The following is a 25,600-nucleotide window of genomic DNA, read 5'->3' as shown; positions in this document are numbered from 1 at the left end:
TAACCCTGGAAGAATATCTGGCCCAGAAAGGCTCTTTTTCCAACAGCTTCCAGAGCTACAATAGAATATCCAAAAAAGGTTAAAAAGACTACATCTGAAGAACTTTCTCAATTCAAACCTAGGGAGGGAGAAATTCTTTCAAACTGTTTTGGATGTGCCCTTTTGCACATCCAAATTCACGTGCAGATTAGAGTCCCCCAACAGTGGAGACATTGTTAGTCTTGTTGTTAACTTGGATCACTGAGAAGATGTATGGTGACATTCAAGGAGGTGTGGCTTGGTTTGAAGCTGACTGGGTATCAAGAGTAATGATGAACTGCATGTTTATGACAGCCAAATTCTGAGGCCATCATCTCTGTTTAAAGTTGTTTGTTTTCGTTTGACGTAAATTGCTTCCTTAACTCTTCTCTCAAACCATCAATCTTCTCTGTCCAAAATATTAACATTTTGGTCCTCAAAACAGTGTCCGTAATCCCTGAGGTGTAGGTGCACAGCTGAGGCTTGTCCTGAGGAGATGGCTCTTCTGTGTTGAGCCATGCATCTGTCGACAGGCAGTTCAGTTTCTCCAGTATAGAGGTTGGGGCATTGCTCACTGCACTGAACTGCATACACCATGCCACTCAGGCTGTGTTTGGGTATTTTGTCCTTAAGATAAAACAACCTCTGTCTTAGAGTTTGGTTAGGTCTGAAATGTTGTGCTTGGAGAAAGTTCTTCTGAGTTTCTTTGATGTTCCAGCAATGAATTTTCTTGCATTTGTTCTTATCCTTGTTCTTTTCAGTGATGTGTTTTCAGGATCTTGACTATAGGATATCCACAAGATCTGAGAGCTTTTTTGATGTAGTTCTGTTCTTTTCCCTTTCCTTCCGTGTTTTTAGGGACATGTTTGGCCTGATGGTAGAGTTTTTGGATTCGCCATGTACTGGATGACTCAGAATCTTCACCAGATACAGTGGAATGGTTTAGATCAAAGAATATCCATGTATTAGTATGGTCTAGTCAAAGTCCAGGTATAAATCCAGCTGAGAATCTGTGGCAAGGCTAGAAAATTGATCTCCAATGCAATCTGGCTGAGCTCAAGCTGTTTGACAAAGAAGAAGAATGGGCCAAAATTTTCATCTTTAGTTATGCAAAGCAGTGTTAGGTCGTTCTCTGTCAGGATGTTTTCCCACCAACTCTGCACCAATCAACAGTTCAATACTACTGAAGGTATAAACTATCATACAGAAAAGGTTTGCAGCCCATAGCTCTATCAGGAACGAAATAGTGAAGCCGGAAATGACCGGTGCACCTCCTCTGTGTTACCCCTCTGTTCAGTATTAAAATAATTAGCAGCTCATGTGGGTATTAATGAAATGAATAAATGTTAAATGGTGGACTAGGGCTGAAGCTGACAATTAGAGGAGAAACTAATGAAAATCCACAGCAACCTACCCTGGTGACTCTAGCTGGACCAGACACACAGAAACTGAACAGGGCTGCAGCTGAATACATTTCCATAGATCAGATCCTTAATAACACTGTAAACAAGAAAATTGTTTTTTACCAGATGAGAATCATGTTTATATTGTAAAACAATATTTTTGTATGGATCAGATCCATTCCTACACTTCAAAAAAATCTGTGTTATATGTTTTATTTTTCTGCTCTTTATCAGAAACAACCTGGCATCAAAAAAAGGTTGCCAGCAATATTGAAAATGTTATCAAGTATTTTTATGGGCATTGAGCTTTCGTATTGCTATTGCCAATTTGGTAAAAACATACCATACCTCCAAAAGACTTGCTGCTGTAATCATAGCAAAGTGGTTTCAAAAATGCATTCACTGAGGAAGCTAATTACAAATGCACACCACACTTTTCAGATGTTTAGCTTGTGTTATTTTTTAAACACTTTATAATTAAGCACTACTTTGTGTTGTTCTATCACACAAAATCCCAATAAAATACATAGAGGTTTGTGGTTGTAACATTACAAAATATTTGCAAGGCACAGTAGACATTGAAGCAAGGACAGTGAAATATGCAGCCGAAGGCAGGTTTACATTCAGTGAGTCAGACTCTAATAGTAGACACTTTATTGGCCTTTTATAATTATTTAAACCTTAATGACAGTTTGAAGCTGTTGGGATGTATCAACCTGCAGAAAATGGTTGGAATTAAGGTAATTAAATACTTAATGAACAATCAAAACTGTTGCAGATAGAACGATCAGATAATCAGCTGCTTTCAGGTGCAGAAGCAGGATAGTTACTGGTTACAGAATAAGATGTTAAGCAGGTATAATGTTCTTGCCATGTGGTGTAGTTCTAGTAACAGTATGCTGAAATAAAGCACGAGACAGACCAATGAGGCTCTGAACACAGGTGTAGCAAAAATGATTCTTTAATATGGAACAACATCAGAGCTCAGCTCCAAGGCTCCGTCCACCCCAGCACACTATGTAACACTGATGAGTGGAAGAGAGCGAGAACAGAAAAACCAAAAATGAACCAGTAAGATCACAGTCTGCTCGGCCCAAAAAACAGGAGAGGCTGAAAAAAATAAACATGGAACGCAAAACCAGAATGATACTGGGCTATGCCCTGAGACGCTCTCCCTCAACCGCAAGGACATGCTTCTCCACTGCCACCTAGGGCTCTCCCAACTCCTTTCTACTATCTCACCCTTTTGATCCAAATCAGGGGTGATCAGAGTGGAGGTGGGCCAGAAGGAACAGAGAGGTATAGAGGTGTGGAGGTTCGGCGGCCTTCATAGGGACATGGACCAAGACGTCTCGGTTATTATCATGGCTTCATAGAAGACGTCTGTGGGTCGGTCCTTCTCTTTAGGCCCCAGTGAAATCCAATCATCTTTAGTAGCTTTTCACTCTGGGTTCAAGTGGAATGTTTGAAGTTTTCTTTGAAGGAGAATGAGACGAGAACAGGAGGGGGAGGGCGTCTGCTGAGGCCACCCAGTAAGAACCCTTTACTATACTAGTACGGGGACATCAACAGAAGTACTATACAGACATGTACAGAGCAACCAAGCAGCACACTAGAATACTGAGTAATAAAGGTGTTGCAGGAAAGGGGAGGGTCACTACAAATGTACACATCCAACTACCTTTATTTGTGTGTGGTTGGTCCGATCTTTAAGGCGTTTTCTTCTTCTCACTCTTGCTACAAACAAGCAGCAATGAAGCCATCGCAACATCAACTAAACTCTCACAACTGTGCTTGACTTTTAATATGGCTGCTTTGTGTTGCTGCATGCTGAGCTGGTATCTTTCCCCTCTCCTTAAAGTTTGCAGTAATGAATAACTTGGGATGAGGAACATGGATCTTTTTTTTTTTGTTCTAGATCATTCTCTGGTCCACAGAGCTCTGTAGAAAAAGTCATGTGGAAGGTGACGGATGGGAGATGCTAATGGACAAAGAATCCAGGATAGATGATGGGGGGGTGGAATGGATTACCAGGAAATTAGACTTTGGTGGTGTGTGCATTATCATCTGAATTGGATAGTAAATGAAAAATCGAGCAGAGGAAGTGGAAATCTATACTTAGTGGAGGATTAAAACTAAGCGGTGTGTAATGAAGAAACACAGCGGATGTGAGAAAAGGAGGGAAAGAAACAGGGCATCGCCTAGCCTCAGCGAACACAATCGTCCCACATCTTAATGAGCAATCTGCGTAAGAGAAAAATAGGGAGGAGGGAGGTATTGCACAAAGAGCACTAAGCACTACGATGGACGGACGCACACCTAAAAACACGCACAACTGCACAGGGTTCTAGTCTGCGTTCCATTGCACTCTCCTGGCTGCCAGAACATCGCTGTGTCTTTTCAAAGAAAATAAAAAGCAAACAAACTAATGGACAAAAAAAGATCCCACTGGCTACAATAAAAAAAGAAAGCAGAAACCTAGAGTATAAAAAAGAGCCAGTGGCATCGGGTCTTACAGAAAGCAGTATTTTTCTCAATAACTGGCTTTTGAACAGCTCTACGTTTTTTCTTTTAGTCTACCAAGTATATACTATTAACCTTACCAGGCAGCTAAAATCTATACAGTACTGTCATGGTTTGTATATTTATAGATATTTATACACTATACAAAGTTGGCAAAAAATACATAAATAAATACATGGAATCAGATTGTACACATCACAATTGTGTGTTTAAAGTTAGAGCACTCTTTGTTGAAGATGTGGGCCAAGGCAAGTGGAGAAAGGAGCTGGAAAAAACCCCAACTAAAAAGCAGGAGTGTTACCCTTGATATCCCTCAGCGAAAATAAAATCCCTCTTAGTTTAGATATACTTCAGTAGATCAGCTAAGAGTATTGCTTATTATCTTCCTGATTAAAAATCTCTGTATAAATGGCAGGATTTAGATCTCCTTTACAACCAGCAACAGATTTAGTTTAGAAGGGAAAAGTAGTTGGTCTTTATTTTTGGTTAACCTGTGGACCTTCAGAGTCCTCATGGGATTCCCTCCGGAGGATGGAGTTACAGATAAAGGCAGAACTGTATCCACTGTCCTTCCTGGCAGTATCTGCTAAACCATGTCACATCGTTAGCAGAGGCGCTCCAGAAAGAAACACTGTGATTGGTCGTGGGCGACCGTGGCGATGGTGGCAGGGGTTCGTCTTGTAACAGGTGGGTTGCCGGTTCGAGCAGTCGTTGTGTCCTTGGGCAAGACACTTCACCTGCCTTGCCAACTGATGGTGGTCAGAGGACTCGGTGGTGCCTGTGTATGGCAGCCTCACTTCTGTCAGTCTGCCCCAGGGCAGCTGTGGCTACAATGTAACTCACCACTGTCAGTGTGTGAATGTATGTATGAATGGGTGGATGACTGATTGTAGTGTGAAACGCTTTAGGGTCTCTGGGGACTTGATAAAGCGCTATACAAGTACAAGTTAATCTAATCAATCTTTTTTTGGCTCAGAAAACAAGTCACACTGACAAAAACTCTCTTTGGTTTGGAAGTTGTTACTGAGCAACTTAGCTATTTTCAGTATAGGTGAGCCGTTTAAACATTAAGTCGAAGCGGACACAAAAACTTGACTTTTCACCCAAACTGCCACTTAAACAGGGAGTATAGAAAATAAAAGTAAGACTCAGTGTATTGCAGCAAAGTGGTGCAGTTTTATATCTAATTCGGTCTGCCAGGGAACATGCTCGATTTGGTAATATTGGCAGTCTTGACAATTTAGGTTAGTTTCTACTCACTCGACATGATTTAACACAATGATGTGTCTCCTACAAGAGTCTGCAAGACTCTTGGTATATATTGCGATATGGCATAGCTATGATCTATCTTGTAGAGGAGAGATGGTACAAGTGTTTTTATTTGAGTTTAGATTCTACAAACACCGCTGTTCAATACCCTGGAAAGATTTTAATGTATTAGTAGATTTCCAGAGATATCTGTTATGTTGTTATGGAAATCAACATTGATTTACTCAAAAACGTTTTTTAAAGACAGTTACATTGTTAACTTACCAGAATATACAAAAATAAATAGTTTTTTAAAATTGCAATTGTTTTTATAAAAATCAGAATTGACTAAACTCTGCATTGGCAGGTCAAAGCTTTACAAAATCAGAAAGTGGAAATCAACCATAAAATCTCTGATCATTGCATCTCTAAATAAAGTCTTTTACATTATAATACGGCAGTCTATAGTTTAGTTGCCTTTCTAATGCTGGACTGTCCTTGCTGGAGTTGTTGCAAATGTTCACCAAGCAAAAGACAAACCGGTTATTTGGCAAGTTCACCTCAGCCCACTTGGGAGCAATAAGAGGCTAAATCACATGCATGCAAATTGCCCCTGTCAGTGTAAGATGATAGAACCCATTTACTCTTCCATACATGCCCATCCTTATGTATGGCTCCCTGCACATCAATAATGACTCCAAATTCAATGAGGAAGGCATCACGGATGTCAGGACAGGGTCAATCCCGTCTAACACAATGGCATTTCAGTAAATCCCAGAGCCTGTAAGCTGACGGGGGGGATGTGATGCCAAGCGACTTGGTTGGAGTGACTCAACAGGGAGGTGTGTGCTGTCCTAACACACTGCAGAGCACGTTATGAGAATGCAATGATGCCTCATGGCTACAATTTGTGTCGCTTTGAGTTACCTGGGAGTATAGAGGGACTTGTGGCAGTGATGCTACAGAGAACCTGGGATGTGTCGGGTACCACTCCTTCTCAGTTGCTTGTCTTGCCTTGACCTCACGACGCCCCCAACAAAAATACAGCAGACATCAAAAGCCCTTATTCAAGAAGGGCAGGTATAATCAGCTTCATTATCATCAACATCACCATTGTTATTCATGTGTATCGTTGTTTTTAATCATTGCCTCGTGTGACAGATGAAAACTCGGAGTACAATAAATGTTCATTTTCACCAACAATATTTACATAAAGTTTTTTAAAAAACAAAAAAGGATTTTTTTTCACAATGCTGTGTAAAGGAAACAAACACAAGAACACCAAGCACACACATACGTACACGCTAACCAACAGTCAAATGTTGAACAGAAAGGAAATTATTACTTGTTATTGTTTTTCATATTCGTGAAGTTACTATTCATACAACCCTGATTGAGAGGAGTCACATTGGTTTTCACCAATGCTTAAAACAATTGAAAGGGTGAGTCGGGGGGAAGAAGAGGTCTGTCGGCGCAGGGCAGGACGAATGCACACACAAGGTGAGCCAAATGACTCCTGAGCCTACTCAGCCGTCACAACATGATACAGCAGAAAAATGGACAGTAAAGACATTCCTCCAGGATGGGATTACTACAGCCTCACTTTAATCCACACACAAACACAGACATTTAGGTCTCCAAGAGAAAGAATACCCCTAATTTAATTTAGCAAAGACTACGGCAGAACAGGCACCTTTCCAATAGAGTGAGTCACTGATGCTTAACTTAAGAAATCCATCAGGGAAACTACTATGGAATAATAAGGGATTGAGGAATGAGACAAGGACAAACACTATCATCAGCCTCATGAGAATATCAAGAACAGGTAAGACCCCTTCAGTTGTGAGAGATGGAAGTTATTTACGAAACTTAAGTAAACATAAGTAAATTAAAAAGAGAATGTCAATCGGTGACAGTGATGAATTAGTGGCTGCAAACACATGAAAAATAAACAAAAGAAGGTTCAAAGATGAAACTTTATCTGTGAATTTTATACTCTAGTATACACAGTTGAGTCTTAAGAAAAATAACTCAAATTCAATTCCACCTATACAGTCCTATTTAATCAAAAGAAAGACTTAATATTGTCTGTTGGGATCTCTCCCAAAACTATGCATCTTTGGGGAACCATGATTGTCTATGCCAAATTTCAGCTAGTAGCTTTAAAATATTTCAGTCTGGAGCAAAGCAGAATATCAAAAACACAAATTCTGTTAAATTTCAAAATAAGAATAACTTTTTATTTAATTAAATGTAACGTTTTAGGTTGATTAGTGTATCTATAAACTTTTAATAAGTAATCCGTGACAGAGGTATAAAAGAACTGACACACCGGTCACTTCCTCTAAGTCACTATTCAAAATGGGAAAGACAATAAACATGCCATTCAAGTACAGCATATGTTTATTGATCTTCACAAGTCTGGAAGAGGCTACAATGAAAAGATACTCTTCTATACTTGCCTGATAGAGCAGTAATTAAGAGGTTTAAAAGAACTGTAAATGATTAAGACTGGATGAGGACCAACATTTATCTCGCCACCACCCACTGTGAGCAGGATTGTGAGGGAAGCAAAAAAATCTCCAATAGCACACAACCGTTAAAATCTATCTGCGTTTCAGCTGGTTGTTTGGGAGAAATGACGGTAAAAACTATGCTGGGGGTTTTAAATGGAACTGCGTGCTTTGGTCAGATGGGATCAAGACTAAGGTTTTGGTCTACCATAAGACAAAGGATGAATGTGAGTAAATGTGCCTCATGTCCACTGTTAAGTCGAGGATCTGTGATGGTGTGGGCCTTCTTGAAATACCCAGACAGTTTAAAGTAAAATTAGGTGGCCTGTGCCAGAGATCTGAAAATGGGTTTTCATTTGGTCTTTTAGCAGGATAATAATTTATAACATATCATCATATCAACACAAAAATGGTTCACCACAAACTAAATAAGCCTTCTTCCATGGCCATGTCAGTCTCCAAGCCTAAATATTGAACAGAATAAAGAGCATAAGATGAATCAGGATTCTGAGAAATCTAGAAAGATTACCCAGGGTTAACACAATAACAATAATTTAAAAAAAATGTTTGTCTCACTTAGCAAATACGCTTAAATTCAATGTTTGAATTTTAGATATTTTTCAGTTACAACAATAAAAGATACATTTATTTTAAAGCTTTTACACATCGTGTCAAGAGGTGCCAATTTGTCTGGCTGGAGCTCTAGATACAAGAAGTCTTAATTTATCGCTGAAAAACGGGAAAGAAAAGTTACAGTAACTCTGCAGCAAAACGTTTTTACTCGGAACCAAACCAAGCCCTGCTCACTGGTTCTGCCAGGAACTAAATATAATGATGAGAGACAGCACTGAGGCTGAACGAAAACACCAATTGGACTGCGTCTGGGGAAAAAATGCTTGGCTGGGAACATCTGTAATGCTGTGCTGGTATATTCATGAGCCCTGGCTTGGTGAAGGTCACTCCTGACATTGTTGGTGCCAACAAAGCACAGCACATTTAGAGGTGTGAGACAGGTGGCTTTGCAAAAAAAGTGGTATTTGGGAGCTGATTTCTTTATACTGGCTCTTAGCTTTTGATCCATGTTAATGCTTCATCTAGATAGAAACTCTCTGTAGGATTTATACACTGTTGTTAAAGTAAATACACTGTGAGGGCACAGGCATTATTACAAACATGCAGCATTTTGTCTTATAATGTTCCAGAGTCAAACATTTAAGAGTAGTCCCATCTGAAAACACTTATTCTAATTTCATCATCAAAGCAGATTTAGCTGAATCTGTTTTTGTACTTGTACAGCTTATAAATATCCAGATAACTAAGATAACTACTATGCTTTCAACAGAAACATTTGTGCTATTTTTTTATGTTGTAGTGATACCATTATTCCTAAATGTGAAAGCTCAGTTTGTAGTCAAAAGAAAACTTATGAATTTTCCAGAATGTTAGCTCTGCAACCTGCCAATGCTGACCAGTGTGGTAAGACAGAAAATATATAATTCAATGGATTTTCATTTAGGAAGTCATCTGGATTAAAAAGCAGTCAGAGTTTAGACTTCTGAAAGTCAGAAAGTATTCTCGGCAGTCTACCTTGCAGGATGAGTGGCTTCACACTCATGTTACTAAAAATAAGGCTGTATCTCCAAGTTTACAGAGTCACTAATGACTGAGCTTTATAAAGCCTGGTAGCATAGCCTTCTGAGCAATATGTATGTTGGTCCTTGTAGATAGTTGAGACACTGTGTCTGCTTAACAGGTGCACATGATGTTTTCACACTTTCAAGATTGATTAAACTGATCAATTTCTGTCTTTACCTGACAAGCCAGGAGGAGCAGCCATTTGCACTGACAGATAAATGGAGATAGGGACTGCTGGTCACCTGGGGGCCTTTCTGTGTTATGACCACAAACATCCATTGTTAGGCATTGCCTGTCTTTGTGTCAGCCTTGTGATGGACTTGGCACCTGTTCAGGGTGTACCCACCCCCTCGCCTAATTTTACCTGGGATAAGCTCCAATATTCTCAAAGGTAAAGCCGACCAAGCTAATGGATGGATGACAAGGCCTTTACTTCTAACATGTTGTTACTTATAAAAGTGCTCCATGGCTCATTTTTCTTCTTACCCAGAGTTATTTCTGCAAATAGCGAGGTACAAGGAAGCAGATATTGCTCCTTTCTGACCACCTAATGGGAGTGTAATGTGCTGTGACACTGCAGGCACTGGCTGTCAAAACAGTGAGCCCTGTTCCATGGATGGCCAATTGTTCTGAAGGGCACTGGACTGGATCAGTGCATCACAGCAGCCAGCACTGAGGCTCAAATGAAAGATGTTGCCCAGAACATACTAGGCACACCGCATGCTGCCCAGAAAAGCTCATGAGGAGGAGTTATGCGGTGTTGGCCAGTTTACAACTGCACAGTTGTGTGCTGACACCATCTTTAGTGTGAATCAAATAAGCTAATAAAGCTGTGTTAGCAGAAGCTGTGCTATGTATGAACTTGCTTAGTCAGTCCAACCAAAAAGGTTTATTTCTGATTTTCATAGTGGGTTTCCAAAGAAGTGCTTCAAGTCAGTATCTGCCGATAACAGTCTGGGCAATCTCAGTTTGGACAATCAGGAAGAAATGCTCATGGAGGAGTCTACCTAACAACTAGTCAGATTGGACCCCATCACAGAATGGATTATAACTGGTAGTCCAGGAGATGGTGGGGTGTAGTTCCTTGGATATTTACACCCACAAATACAACCGTTTTTGACAGTTTCCATAGAAATGACTCTTTATCCAGTTGCTTTAGTTATACTGCTTTGGAGACAGTCAAAAAACAAAAAATGCCAACATCCACATAGCAAATAGATAAAGAGATGCTGCTAGTCAAAATCAAAACCACAACAGTCTCCTTAGCAATGTCTCTATACCCTGTACATCCAGCTGGATGTACTAGCAGTGCTACTAGCTAACATCCTTCTGCTGTTTGATCTTCTAAATTCTAAAGAATGATAAAACTTCATCAATATTCTCCAGACAGGAAAAACACAATTTCTTTACATTATTTATTCCAAGTTAAAATTAAATGACAATTGAATTGTTTTTATTTGTTACTTGTAATGTAACAAAAAAAAAAAAAAAATACACAACTGAACTGACCTCCCACTATTTGTACCTTCTTACATAAAAGCTATCATTAGCATGAGAGCACAGCTGCAGTTACAGGAAGTTAGAAAAGTAACTGCATAAACACCCCATTAGCAATGGCTTTAAAAGGTCTGTTATTATTCCTAATCAGTTTTCTGGTTTTTAAAACCATTCTAATGTATAATGTTGCTATTATTTACAGTTCATAAACCAAATAATAACAGTTACTCCACAAATGCAGACAATGTCTAAAGCACCCAAAGGTCTTAAAAACACTATTCTTCTTCTTGTGCTATGTACATAGGCTATTCAATGAAAGTAATATTTATGTGAAATATTAGTTTTGACTTTGCTTACAGGCCTAAAGTTGTCTTGCTATACATCGTTTAGCAATCTAAAACAACCCCTACCTTGACTATTTCAAGTCAAGCAATCACAATGTTATTAATTTTTCTAACACATTTTGTTTACCTGTTTAATTAATGCTGGATTAGGGCCCAGTCTGAGGAGCAATTATTTTGACTTCATGAGATTTTCTTCTTGATACTCCAATCTAAGAATACTTTTACTGTTGTTTACTGATAGTAAGATACAGTAATGGACATAATTCTGCGATAAACAATTCCATGGATTTCTTTCAAAGAAACTTAGAGAGGTTTTAACTTAGAAATAAAAATAAGCTGGGCACTGGGTGCCTCAGTTAGTAAAGCAGGCAAACCATGTCTTGGGTTTAGTTCCTGATCTAGAGACATTTCCTGCATGTCTTCCTCTTCTCTGTCCACCTTCTTTCTTGTCAAACTACTGTTTAAAAAAGGCCACTAGTATAAATAATAAAATAAAATAAAGCTATGCAAATAAAAAAAATTTGCATATATATATATATATATATATATATATATATATATATATATTTATATATATAAATAAATACTCAGATTCATACAGAATTACAATGTGCAGGCTGTGGCTTAGAGCTCTGACAAGCTTGATGTTAATCGGCACATTATGTAATAGCACTGCTGTGTTGGCCAGTCTCCATGTGACAAGCAGACGTGCCTTGAATCTCCATCCCAGCCTGACATTTCAAACATCAGTAGACTCCCACCAGGAGTTCTGGAGTGACCTCACAAATGCAAACACATGCACACATAAGCACGCTGAGACTTAAACAAGAAAAAACCTAAAAAGACCAAGAAAAGGAGGATGAGAGCCCTGTATCCCCTGTGTCCTCCGCTTCAACTCCAAACCCTGAGATCACGGAGCAGACGTCATCTCTCCCCCCGACTGCCGCCAACCCTTTCAGATTCTCCTCCCTTGATTTTCACCACAGCTATAATCATCAACATCTTCATCATCATTAAAAACTATAACCATCATTATTATTATCACATTTTCAAAAAAGTGCAAAATGAACTTCCCCATGCCCTCGATCAGAAGGCAGGGTAGTAGAGAATGGGGAAACAATGGCAGTAAGAAGAGCAAGAAGAGCGCGAGAGAAGAAAGAGAAAAGAGAAGAAGATTTCTGTCAAGTTTGAAGTGTGTTACTCCTGTGAATGCACACTCAACCAGCAGCAGGCACACATTAACACAGCGGTCCAACCTGGTGGAGGTGGACACCCACCGGCATGAAAAAGAGCACAGGGCGAAGAGAAGTGTGTGCACACAGCTGAATGCATGTGCACAAACTTTGCTTTTGGCCTCTTTTTTTCCTGTTAACAATGGACGATTTCAATTAGTTTCCTCAGTTGGTGATGCTATGAAAAGTTACATCCTGGGATCTCATCTTCTTTTTTCTCTCTCCGTGTCTTTTTTTTTTTCTTTCTAGAAAAATCGGGACGAATCCATGTCACAAGTTTGCGTCCCCTCTTTTCCCAGCTTTGGAAAGTTAAGTAGCATTTTTTAATCTCTATTTTTGTTGGAGCTACAGCACAGCACCCACAGCACACAGACGACAAGGAAGGCTCCAAAAAGGGGGTTGTTGTGAGGGGGGTAGTGGGGCAAAGTAAGTCAGTAATATTGTGCCAGAAGAAAGACAAAAGGAAAAAAGAGAGTACACAGAGGAAAATAGGAGGAAGAGAAGAGACAAAAATGTGAACAAATCCATCCTGAGTTCAGCTTGTTTCACCACAAACCTATTATTGATTGCTTTCAATGACTTCAGCTGAACATTAAAACTGTTCTTGAGTAAAGCAGAAAAGGGTTGCTACGAGAGAAAAATGTTATATACTTGAGACAAGAGGGGATGAAATGGGGAAACAGCTGACAGACAATGGCTAACATGTGGTTAACTGGTAGTGTTTATAGGGTAAGCCCTGCCAATCTATATAAATAAATTATATCAAGAAGTGTACAGCCGCATCTCAGTGCCACAGAAAAGTTAATTAATTTCATTAATTTAATACTAAAAGGGAAACTCATAAATTAACATTACTGATATATCTGAAGCATTTATTTCTTTTAAATTAGATAACTGTGGGTTACAACAAATGAAAACCTTAATTCCTGCTTCTCAGACAAAAAAAACAACATATGATCAAAGACAGCGACTGACATCTGTACAAGGATGGGAAGCGACAAAAGTTCGTGGCTAAGCATATTAATTTAAAGTTGAGTGGAAGGAAAAAGGTGTGGCAGAAAAAAGGGCACAATCATTGGAGATAATATTAGACTTGAGAGGATTTTGAAGCAAAGCTTATTCAAGATATTTAGGGAGAATCATGAATGCGGTTGAAGTCAGAGTTTAAAGAGCCACAGCACACAGTCGAATCTGCGACATGTTCTACAACTGTTACATTTCTTGTTAAGTTACCCCTGAACAAGAGATAATGTCATGGATAAGCAGAAAAAGGACTGGTCCAAAGTTCTCTTTTTATCAGAAGGTAAGTTTTACGGGAAATCAAGGTCCCAGATTCTGGAGAAAAGGAGAATAGGAATGGACTGCAAGTTACTTCAAGTAGGTCTGCTGTATTTTACAAAGTCCAGAGTCAACACCGATGTTGACCAAAACGTTTTAGAGCACTTCATGTTTCATTCTACTGTCAATCTTTATGGAGATGCAGATTTTATTTTCAGCAGAACTTGGCACCTGCCCACATTGCCAAAAGTAATATCTACTTTAATGACGATGGAATAACTGTTCTTGATTTGTCAGCAAACGTTCCTGATCTAAACCTAAAGTATTGTCTGGAAGAAAACGAGAGACCCCAGAGCCAACAATGAAGACGAGCAGAAGGCCGCTTTTAAAGCAAGCTAAGCTCCCGGGACACTTTAGCAGAACCACAGGCTGATCACCTCAATACCACACAGAACCGATGCAGTAATTCATGCAAAAAGAGACCAGACCAAGTATTGCGTAAATAGACTGTATAGTACATGTTAGCACCACATTTCTGTACTAAAAATCTTTTTCATTGACCTTATGTAATAATCTAATTCTATGAGAAGCAGAATTTGGGGTTCATATTAGCTATAAGTCACAGTCATCAAAATTAATGAACATAACAACTGGAAATATATTAATCTGGGTTTAACGAGGTTTAATGACTGGTTTAATGTATATATAATGATCTCCACTTTTTGAGTTGAATCACTAAAATAAATTAACATTTCAATGTCACTGTAATTTATAGAGATCCACCTGTTTGTACATACAGTACATATTGTGTTATATTGTGTAACTGTACTATTTATTGAACAGGATTAAATGAGTTCAAATTATTCTGAGATACCAACTTGTTTAACTGGTCAGGGGCTGCAGGGACGCTAATAACCAAGGGATTGACAAAGAAACAGAATTTTAGACCTCCATGGGTTAATTGCATAAGGACAGAAAGACAGACGTACAGTCAGTCAGAAACAAGGGGACTATTGGCAAAGTGGCGATCCAGGAAAGACACACAACAGCAGGAGGGGAGAGAAATTCAGAGAGAAGTGGGAGAGAAAATTGAGATTCTAAAAGAAAATAGAGAAGAGTTTAAAGGTTTAAGAGAGCAGATGGCTAATTGTACCCGTGTTTCGCAGCCTGGCAGCAAGTCAGTCTTGTGCATAAGGACGGGAGCGGGAAGAGGGGAGAGGGGCAGGAAATAGGAGACGGGAAGTGGCCATGGAGAAAGCTGGGTGGTGTGATCAGGCCTTAAGAGCGTGCCACTGGGCGACGTTAGTACGCGGCCGAGCGAGCATGTCCTTCCAGTGCTTTACTTCTGCTGGTCCACTCTTCCAAGATAGGTAGATCTGAGAGTGGGGAAAGAAACAACAGGATGACTATGAACACCTCATAAAATAATCTGTAAACTATTTAGGACCTCAAAAGTCATGGTATAGTTCATCTCTTTGAAGTAGATATGTTTTTCATATGTATCATTATGGTAAACGTTACATCGGAGTGAGTTGTATCTCTGATGAAGTTCAGCTATAGGTTGAAAAACAATGAAGTCAAGCAGGAATAATTGTCCCAGTTCACTCTCAGGCTGAATTACTGATGAGGCCTAAATGCATTTCACTGTTGCCTAAATTAATGAAGACAGAGGTTGAAATCGTCAATATTCAAACAAAGGAGAGATTTATAGCTTTCACTGTAATTTTTCCGCAAGTGTACTATATAATGTGTCATTTTTTTTAGTCTCAGCCTTATGTTCCTGCTCATGAAATTTCCCAACCATGGGTATATGACCACCAAAATTGGACCACAAACAGCAGTAGAAGGCCTGGTCTGATGACATACATTAATTTCAACATAAACCTGATGGGTGAGCTTGTAAGTGTGGCTTGACTAGAGAAGAAATGGCTTTAGGGTGTGCCATGTGAGGCTTTAGGCAATGCAATTAACATGAAGGTTTCTTTGACCAATTCTCTTTACACTCCTGATCACCCCAGCTTTCAGAGGCCTTCTTTAATATGATAATGCACCTGGCTGCACTGAAAAAATGTGGCTCCATAACATTTTGACCCTTGGACAATTCATACTTCCATTTGTTGCCTATTAGTTACGATATTTCCCCATCCAACTTCCAATGTATACCTATGTTCTTAACTACAGCATATCAGTCTTTGTTGTATTTTAAAGAATTTGTGATGAATCATAGATATGAACAATAAAACATTCTCAAATTTCAGCTATTTTTGAATTTGATTTACTATTTTTCTGCAGATTATAACTTCCACCATGTTCTATTATTTTTGGTTTGATCCCAGTTTTTCCAGTGAACTGTTACGGATTTTGGAAGGTTATGACACCAAAACAATTTAAAACACTGACCGACATTCTGCAGGTGGATATTGTTTGTTGGATTCATATGGATTGAAAAACAAATGCCCTATGCCAGATCCAAAAAAGTTAGGTACAAAAGTATTGAATGGCACAGGGGCTACGTAACAGCAACTACATTTCAATGAATAAATTATTTTAATATAGGACTTCAGGAGTGTGCAAGAGGAAACGTCTTCAATACATACAAGCCCACCATCTCAAATTAAATTATGTGCTCAAGATGGCATTGGGCTGCATACCACAACAGATCTTTAAAGAGGTTGTGGAGATTGTCCTAAAATGTGTCTGGGCTGTTTGCCACGATAAGATGACCTTTCTAATTTTAATTGGGTAGTTTTGGATGTCTAAGGTTGTTCTCTCAGATCTATAGAAAGATACTTTATAGCATTAAGAGGATGGGCATCTCATATCTTCATTGAGACTATATTTTCTGGTGCAGAAATTCCAGGTGTTTCAAATGGAGCAAACATCTTTTAGGTGAGGGAATGCAGATTTTTACTATTAATGTTACTTTTAGACAAAGCAAACTGGTTGTTCGCAGAGCTTTCAGTCTTTGTTCAAAAATAACAAGCATATCCATTGATCAGAAGATCAATGATTAATGGCCTGATTGCGAAAAACATATGTAGAAGTGTCCTTGGCCAATACAAGGAACCCTACATTGCCTGTGACATTTTTCTTAGTGCATGTTGGAATCTGATCCTGTTTGTGGTCTTCATGGTTAGGATCTCAAGGTGTAAGTGTGGATCTTAGGATGTCTGGTTTGGGAACATGGACTATATATCCCTACTGGCCCCCTTGTTGTTGGGGAGATGAATGGTAGCAGATTCAGGTTTCTTATCTGAACCTGCTACCGCTATGACCTGATCTCAGATAAGCAGTGGACAATAGATAGATGGATGTTCCTCATTTGTTACTTTTAGTAAGTTTCTGCTGTGTATAATGGCATTCTTATCTAAGTAATAAAATTGTAAATGTGTTATAATAATATTCAAGTGTACCACAAGCTTCTCCAGATAATAAGATTTCAAAATAATTTACTCCAAGAAGATTTCTATTTATTAATTTCTGTACTAACTGCTATTGAATAATGTATGCTTGTATAATTTTCTCAGTAATTCAAATACAGTCTTCGTTGGTGTGAAACAAGCTAAACTGCACACATGTTGTTACTTTTTAAGAAATGATACCAGAAACTTGTGAATACTTGGATCATGGCATTCACACGCTAAATGAGCTAACATGGCAATGTCACAAATTACCTTGCCGATAACATCGTTGCGGCTGAGCCTGTCCTTGTCCATGACGGTGATGATGATGGTAGTCTCCCTTAGCACATGGGCAGGGACATCAAAGGGGAAGGACTCATTGAAAACTGGATTCAGACAGCGTTTTATCACCGGTGTCTTCTTCTTCTCTACACGCTTGTCCTTATGCATGAGCCACACCTTTACGTAGGGGTCTGCAGAAACGATGCAAAGAGTAGGAGTTTACACAAGAGCAACCAAGAAGATGCCCATGGATGTTTTTATTTTTAATTTTGCTCTCAGGGTCAGCTTTGCAATTACCCTCTTAATTGTTAAAGTCAGAAAAGGCAGCAGGGAAGCAGAGACCTCGATTGAGCTCAATGTCAACCTATTCCCTGAGCTAGCAAACATACAAATGAGGAAGTATTTATGGAAATGGGGCTTGGGGTAAGTACTGCAAATACTAGAGCAATTTTATATCTGGTAATAGTGACGGCAGGAAACCCTAATTTTACAAAAAAAGATGGGACAGAAAGAATGTCACAGCAGGGCTGGATACTTCTTAAAAGCTGAAAAGATCAGTTTGTGCTGATGCACATTTAGCCAGGAGGTTTGAGATCCTCATTGATATACAGGCAGACAGAGGTGAACAGATACGCTTGATATAATGTCACCTTGTTGCAGTGAACAGCAGACAGTAACTAGAGTGCAAAAGTAACTCCTTGAACGTTTCCACATTTTGTCACATTGCAACCACAAACATCAGTGTATTCTTAGATTTTATGTGATAGACCAACACAAAGCAACACATGATTGTGAAGAGAAAATAAAAAAATTAAAATGAAATATTTTTCTCAAATAAAAATCTGCAAACTTGCAAAGGCAGAAAGAGTGGAGCCCAATGATACATTTTCATCTTTACTGTGCAAACATCATGGAGACAAATGGCTCGACACCCTCTATCTTTACCAGAGTCACTCAATCTAAAGACACTGAGACAGGAGTTTCCTGCATAAAGGTGAACATCTCCTCATCAATTTGACCAGCTTTCCATTTCCCCGCTAAACAAAAACATCCCACAGCATGATGCTGCTCCCACCATGTTTCATTGTGGGGAAGCTGTGTTTAGAGTAATACACTGTTTGTTTTTGACCAGACATTGCCACATTGGCAACTGCCTGTAGGCCAAAAATCTCAATCTTACCTGAGCAATTTCTTCTATATGTATCTATATTATTTATACATAGCTTGCAGTTAACTTTAAATGAGGCTTACTTTAACAGCTTAGTTTCAACTATTGCTTACTTCTTCACTGTAATAAATGTTATGTCTCTTAAACATTGGAAAACATATAAAAATATGGTTTGTGTAAGAAACTCATACCAAGAGGAGTTTAGAAGATAAAATAAGTGAAACCTAAGGGGGCTGTCAGTTTTGACAGTTTTGAGACTTCCATAAAGGTCAGATTTGAAGAGGGCATAAATAATAGTGGTCCTTAAAACACATTCTCCCAATTGAGTTTTGGATCTCTGCAGGTCCTCCAGAGAAACCATAGACCTTATGGCTGCTTGTCTAATTAATGCTCTACTCGCCCAGGATTGCAGTTTGGCCGCACTCTTTCCATTTTCAGATGATGGACTGAGCAGTGGTCTGTGAGATGTTCAGAGCTTGGGATATTGTTTTAGAACCTACAGGGGTTGGACAATGAAACTGAAACACCTGGTTTTAGATCACAATCATTTATTAGTATGGTGTAGGGCCTCCTTTTGCAGCCAATACAGCGTCAATTCGTCTTGGGAATTACATATACAAGTCCTGCACAGTGGTCAGAGGGATTTTAAGCTATTCTTCTTGCAGGATAGTGGTCAGGTCACTACATGATACTGGTGGAGGAAAACGTTTCCTGACTCGCTCCTCCAAAACACTCCAAAGTGGCTCAATAATATTTAGATCTGGTGACTGTGCAGGCCATGGGAGATGTTCAACTTCACTTTCATGTTCATCAAACCAATCTTTCACCAGTCTTGCTGTGTGTATTGGTGCATTGTCATCCTGATACACGGCACCGCCTTCAGGATACAATGTTTGAACCATTGGATGCACATGGTCCTCAAGAATGGTTCGGTAGTCCTTGGCAGTGACGCGCCCATCTAGCACAAGTATTGGGCCAAGGGAATGCCATGATATGGCAGCCCAACCCATCACTGATCCATGCTTCACTCTGGACATGCAACAGTCTGGGTGGTACGCTTCTTTGGGGCTTCTCCACACCGAAACTCTCCCGGATGTGGGGAAAGCAGTAAAGGTGGACTCATCAGAGAACAATACATGTTTCACATTGTCCACAGCCCAAGATTTGTTCTCCTTGCACCATTGAAACCGATGTTTGGCATTGGCATGAGTGACCAAAGGTTTGGCTATAGCAGCCCGGCCGTGTATATTGACCCTGTGGAGCTCCCGACGGACAGTTCTGGTGGAAACAGGAGAGTTGAGGTGCACATTTAATTCTCCCGTGATTTGGGCAGCCGTGGTTTATGTTTTTTGGATACAATCCGGGTTAGCACCTGAACATCCCTTTCAGACAGCTTCCTCTTGCGTCCACAGTTAATCCTGTTGGATGTGATTCGTCCTTCTTGCTGACATTACCCTGGATACCGTGGCTCTTGATACATCACAAAGACTTGCTGTCTTGGTCACAGATGCGCCAGCAAGACGTGCACCAACAATTTGTCCTCTTTTGAACTCTGGTATGTCACCCATAATGTTGTGTGCATTTCAATATTTTGTGCAAAACTGTGCTCTTACCCTGCTAATTGAACCTTCACACTCTGCTCTTACTGGTGCAATGTGCAATCAATGAACACTGGCTACCAGGCTGGTCCAATTTAGCCATGAAACCTCCCACACTAAAATGACAGGTGTTTCTGTTTCATTGTCCAACCCCTATATCTCCACAGTGTTCTCCCCAACCTGTCTGTTTTATTTCTTGGCTTTATGATGCTGTTAGTTCACAAATGCTGTCTGACAACCCCTTGAGGCCTTCACAGAACAGCTGTGACTTCTGAAGGCAGTTGGTTACACTAGATTTTATTTAGATGTAACAGAGTAAAGTGGTATAGAAACATATGTATGACACATTTTTAAGAGTTTATATATATATATATATATTTCAGAAACAACGTATAATTTTCCTTCTACTTCACAATTATGCACCAGGCTGATAAACACAGATTTAAAAGAGAAAAGACTAGACAAACACAGCAAAGTCTCTACCTGAGGTGCCCCCGATATCCATGGCTTTGAGATTGCGTGCTTTGATGATGTTCACAGTGATGGTGTTAGCAGTGGGATTATAGCAGAGGGACACCAGCAGGTCTCCTCGCCTCCCCTGCAAAAACACACCCACACAAAAACAATGGAGTGTGAATCATCCGGTCTAAGATCAGATTTCATCAGGGGATATCAAACTCCAGATTACTCACTGCCTCGTTGTCCAATGTTACATCACTGCCCTTTCTGTTCTAACTTCATGTGCCAAATCCAGTGGTCCAGTGACCGGGTTGGCTTAGCTATGACCATTGCTCACCCAAAAATCACATCAAACAAGCTGAAAACTGTGACCAAATGTGTCACACTTGCTTTAACAAATTACACTGGGATTGAAAGCGAGCATCGGTCTCGGTTCTGCCTAATGGTCCTCTTACACTGCCATCACTGCAGGGCTTGAGCTCCTTCCAGAAGGTCTTCAGTTGGCCCAGTTCCACCTTATTCAGGGGGATTGACACCTCTCCGATGGGGTCGTTCCTGCTGAAGCGATCGTAATCCAACACCTGGAGGTAGAGAGTGCGTTCTCTCACCTTCTCGTAAGGGAAGCCTAAAGCAGACACAGGAAACAGATAACAATGTGGGCAGAGAGGCATGGCTAAGTGGCAGATTGTGAAAGGCATTGTCCTGACAGTACAGAGGGAACAGTAATGTGCAACATGTTTCCAAGGAAGAATCTGACAAATATGCCAAAGTGTAGAGCAAAAGCTGTACACCTGTCACAGAAACTAATTTCGTTGAAGCTTTAGGGGTAGTAACTATTATGTGTTTGGATGAGGTTTGAGAATACTCCACTCTATTTGTTGCTGTTCTATCATTTCACACTCAGTGAATCGCAATAGTCATAAAAAACCTGTTCCTTAGAAGAACAAAACATTTTTGTCTTAGTCAATGCCAAACAGCTTATGCATTTTACAAAATGATTATTATTGTTATTACAGGACAGAATAATGGTCTGCTGTTTTTAGGTTGGAGGTTTAATCAATAAAAAACTTGCCCTAATTTCACACTTCAGTATTGAGTTTTCACACAACTCACACAAATGTCCTTTTCAGTGGAGAAAAATGTCTTTGTGAAATCTGCCGAGCTTGCTGCAAATGAACTTTATTTCTGTATAACTGGATGAAAAAAAGCAAAAGCAAAGGTGCTGTTTCATAGTCTGAAAGTCGCAGTGTCCGATTTAGTGAGAGATTAACAACATCATATTTACATTTCTGTTTATGGTGCCTAAGAAAGTGGCTTCTCAGTTACAGCTCCAGACTGTTTATAACGTACAGGTTTGAAGTTGCTTAATGATGAAAGAAAAAAAAAAGTAAATTCCTAAAATTGTCTGTGGATAATAACTGAGAGAGATTACAGCAATTACACACAATAAGTAGTTGTGTAGTTATGCTGCTAAAAGCTTAGGCTGCTGGAGGACATAATGACCACTTTCACTCTTCGCTACATTCTCACACTACTCTCCAATTTTGCATTATTTGCTGTTATTTTAGCTTTTAACTTTGTTCTCTCTTTTCTCTTCCTAGAAGCTACACCTGGCCTGACTCTGTGTCTACCTGTGACAACTTTCTGGAGAGGGGCATCGTCCAAGCTTCTGCTGGCAACAAATTAATGCTCACCCTCTACCGATGATCCACATGGACCTGTCTTTCAGTGTTTAACCCTTTCTCTCTCCTAGACATGGTGATTGACTGAGCTTTTACTGTAACTAATTATATGTGCTCTCTTTCAGACTCTAACCTTGAAAACTGGCTCAGAGTTTATCTGTTCTTTCTTTCTAGGTGAAACGACTAAAGGAGCTACATCCATTAACATTTACTTTTCCTTCCCATAGAAGGTACTCCTGGATCAGTGCTTCTTTGTTCTCTTTGTGTCTCTGCTCTGTTCTCTCAAACCCCCAGTTGGTCGTGGCAGATGGCCGCTCACACTGAGCCTGGTTCTGCTGGAGGTTTCTTCCTGTTAAAAGGGAGTATTTCCTCTCCACTGTCGCTACATGCATGCTCAGTATGAGGGAATGCTGCAAGTCACTGACTGGATGCAATCTGCTGGGTTTCCTTAGATAGAAAAACTTTTTATCCAATTTGAATAAATAGCTAACTTTGACTGCACTGTTCAATGGTTAAGATTAATTGGAATGTATGTACCTGACTGTTGTGAAGTGCCTTGAGACGACATGTGTTGTGAATTGGCACTATATAAATAAAACTGAATTGAATTGAATAAGCTCCTCTGGAGCAACAACTATTCATGGAGTTGCTAAAATAACTAAAATTTATTATTAGCATTATAATAATGTTTTCAATAAACATTTATTCATTGTTAGTTTTATTTTGAAACATAGGTTAAAGTTAAAATATGGAATAAACATAGGCAAAAGTTTCTATACCATGACTATCTGTGTTTTTCCTGACTGGAAATATATCAAAAGCCCAAAATTCTCTTTTTTGTAAAGTAAGGTAAAGGTGTAACAACTTTCTTTCAGCCAGCTGACTGGCAGTGCACAGCACCCTATGTGAGACGGGTAGTGCTGCAGTGATCTATCCCCCATACAGTTGAAGATAACTTTGGTCACTCTGGGACTGTCTCTGGGACTTGAAAACTGTAGGAAGAGTGTGACGGAAAATGTTACTGGTTTGGAAATATAGTAACTTTATAAAACCCTTAATATGGGTAACCATCCCAGGCCCACTCCTGGTACTGACTGTTGGTGTATAGTGCATGATTTCATGTGAGTTGCACACACAGATTAAAAATGCAAGGCCAATTTTTTTAAATTACGCCCTTTGTGTATGCAGCTTACAGAACTCTATTATATGCTATGCACATTATCTAACAAATCTGGGTTTTAACAATCTAATCATTAATCACCACAACAATCTTTACAGTGAAAGAGAACCTGTTTTGGCTGCTACAGTTACCCTTCTGTTTTGTTAAATTATATTTTTTGTGTGTAATTTGTCCAGACAGCTTGTCTGTGTAAGAGAGAACTCCAAACGGACTACAACGTCCTTAATACCCTGGTGTGTGAGTTACGTTGGATGCAGCCAATACCATTGTCGACCATGAAATACTGATTAAGTGCACAGTGTAATTTTACTGAATTTTCAAGCTACCAGGTTTACCAACAAATGCATGCCTCTGATCTACTTAACTTTACTGTTTCAGACTGAGAGTTGGTATCTATAGATGCATTTAAAAAAAAACTTGAATCAATATTGGGGACAAAATATCCTTACTGTAACATCCCTATTTACCAAGATCATAGAAAAATAGCTTCTCTAATTTTTTGAGGCTGACTGGTGTAAGTAGATGTTACATACTTTATTGGACCAATAAGAAGAAACACCATTACTGAACTGATTATAAGCAGTCTTTGGGCTTTTCTGAGTTTGTCAGTCAGTTATCTACCGCTTCTTACATAATGGGTCACAGGGAAGCTGGTGCCTATCTCCTGCAGTTTATGGGCGGTAAGGGGTACACCCTGGACAGGTCGCCAGTCCATCGCAGGGCCACACAGAGACACAACCATTCACACCTAGGGACAATTTAGAGTCCTCTAACCTAACATTCATGTTTTTATACTGTGGGAGGAATCCGGAGTACCTGGAGAGAACCCACGCATGCATGGGGAGAACATGCAAACTCCATGTAGAAAGACCCCCGCCTGGGAGTCAAACCCAGGAACTTTAGCCCCTGTAAAGAGCCACTTAATATGGGAAGAAATCTGTACCAAAGTTGTGCACTGCAGGGGATTTTTTCTGCCATAGTTTTCATAGTCCAGCATTAAAACATTTTAGTGTTCACAGCAACAATTAACATTCTTACTCATTTCACTCTCTGCTGAAATAAACCACCTTCTCTATAGAAAAAAACCCCACTTATTTTATCTCTGTGATTTCAAGGCCATTGATTGTTTCATCAGGTGTGTAATTAGGATAAATATATTTTCTGTTGGGCTGCACGGTGGTGCAGTTGGTAGCACTGTTGCCTTGCAGCAAGAAGGTCCTGGGTTCAATTCCCAGCCTGGGGTCTTTCTGCATGGAGTTTGCATGTTCTCCCCGTGCATGCGTGGGTTCTCACCGGGTACTCCAGCTTCCTCCCAGTCCAAAGACATGCCTGTTAGGTTAATTGGTTTCTAAATTGCCCTTAGGTGTATGAATGAGTGTGTTTGTGTGTTGTTCTGTGATGGACTGGCGACCTGTCCAGGGTGAACCCCGCCTCTTGCCCGTAGACTGCTGGAGATAGGCACCAGCTCCCCTGCGACCCACTATAAAATAAGTGGTAGAAAATGACTGACTGATATTTTCTGTTAAACCAAACAGATTATTGACATTTTAACAGTGACTCAGTCAGAGTCATACCTGATAACAAAAGTGTGGTTTGATCTATTTGTTTCTGTTTATAAATGATAATAAAAATCAGAATTTTATGAATGAAGAATTTATCTGTTCACACAAGCAGAATGACCAGTAATGACCTTAATATTATTAAAACAAACTTGGACAGATATTTTATAGAAAACTATTAATCTGAAAACATTTTGTTAGAAGTGGTTATCTTTTGTTAATCATTGTCAATCATTGCCACTTCTAAAAACATAACAACATACAGTACAGACCAAAAGTTTGGACACCTTCTCATTCAAAGAGTTTTCTTTATTTTCATGACTATGAATATTGTAGCTTCACATTGAATGCATCAAAACTATGAATTAACCCATGTGGAATTATATACTGAAGAAAAAAGTGTGAAACAACTGAAAATATGTCTTATATTCTAGGTTCTTCAAAGTAGCCACCTTTTGCTTTGATTGCTACTCCACACACTCTTGGCATTCAGTTGATGAGCTTCAAGAGGTAGTCACCTGAAATGGTTTTCACTTCACAGGTGTGCCCTGTCAGGTTTAATAAGTGGGATTTCAAGCCT

At 39.5% G+C, this 25,600-nt stretch overlaps 1 protein-coding gene across 1 annotated transcript in view; it reads right to left on the bottom strand.

Annotated features, from left to right (window-relative positions):
- Nucleotides 1-6,245: 6,245 nt before the first annotated feature.
- Nucleotides 6,246-25,600, bottom strand: part of syt7a (synaptotagmin VIIa) — a 138,530-nt gene continuing 119,175 nt past the window's right edge. Inside the window, exons 8-11 of the mRNA XM_047390584.1 lie at nucleotides 21,055-21,224; nucleotides 20,624-20,738; nucleotides 17,366-17,565; nucleotides 6,246-15,067 (exon numbers count right to left, since the gene is read on the bottom strand). Coding sequence (XP_047246540.1) covers nucleotides 14,963-15,067; nucleotides 17,366-17,565; nucleotides 20,624-20,738; nucleotides 21,055-21,224 — 590 coding nt within the window. The 3' untranslated portion in view covers nucleotides 6,246-14,962. The remainder of the gene's footprint in view (nucleotides 15,068-17,365; nucleotides 17,566-20,623; nucleotides 20,739-21,054; nucleotides 21,225-25,600) is intronic.

Source organism: Girardinichthys multiradiatus, chromosome 2 (assembly GCF_021462225.1).
Source record: "Girardinichthys multiradiatus isolate DD_20200921_A chromosome 2, DD_fGirMul_XY1, whole genome shotgun sequence".
Classification (NCBI taxonomy): Eukaryota; Metazoa; Chordata; class Actinopteri; order Cyprinodontiformes; family Goodeidae; genus Girardinichthys; species Girardinichthys multiradiatus.
Note: the sequence above shows the minus strand (reverse complement) of the source record. Positions and strands in the feature narration are given on the sequence as shown.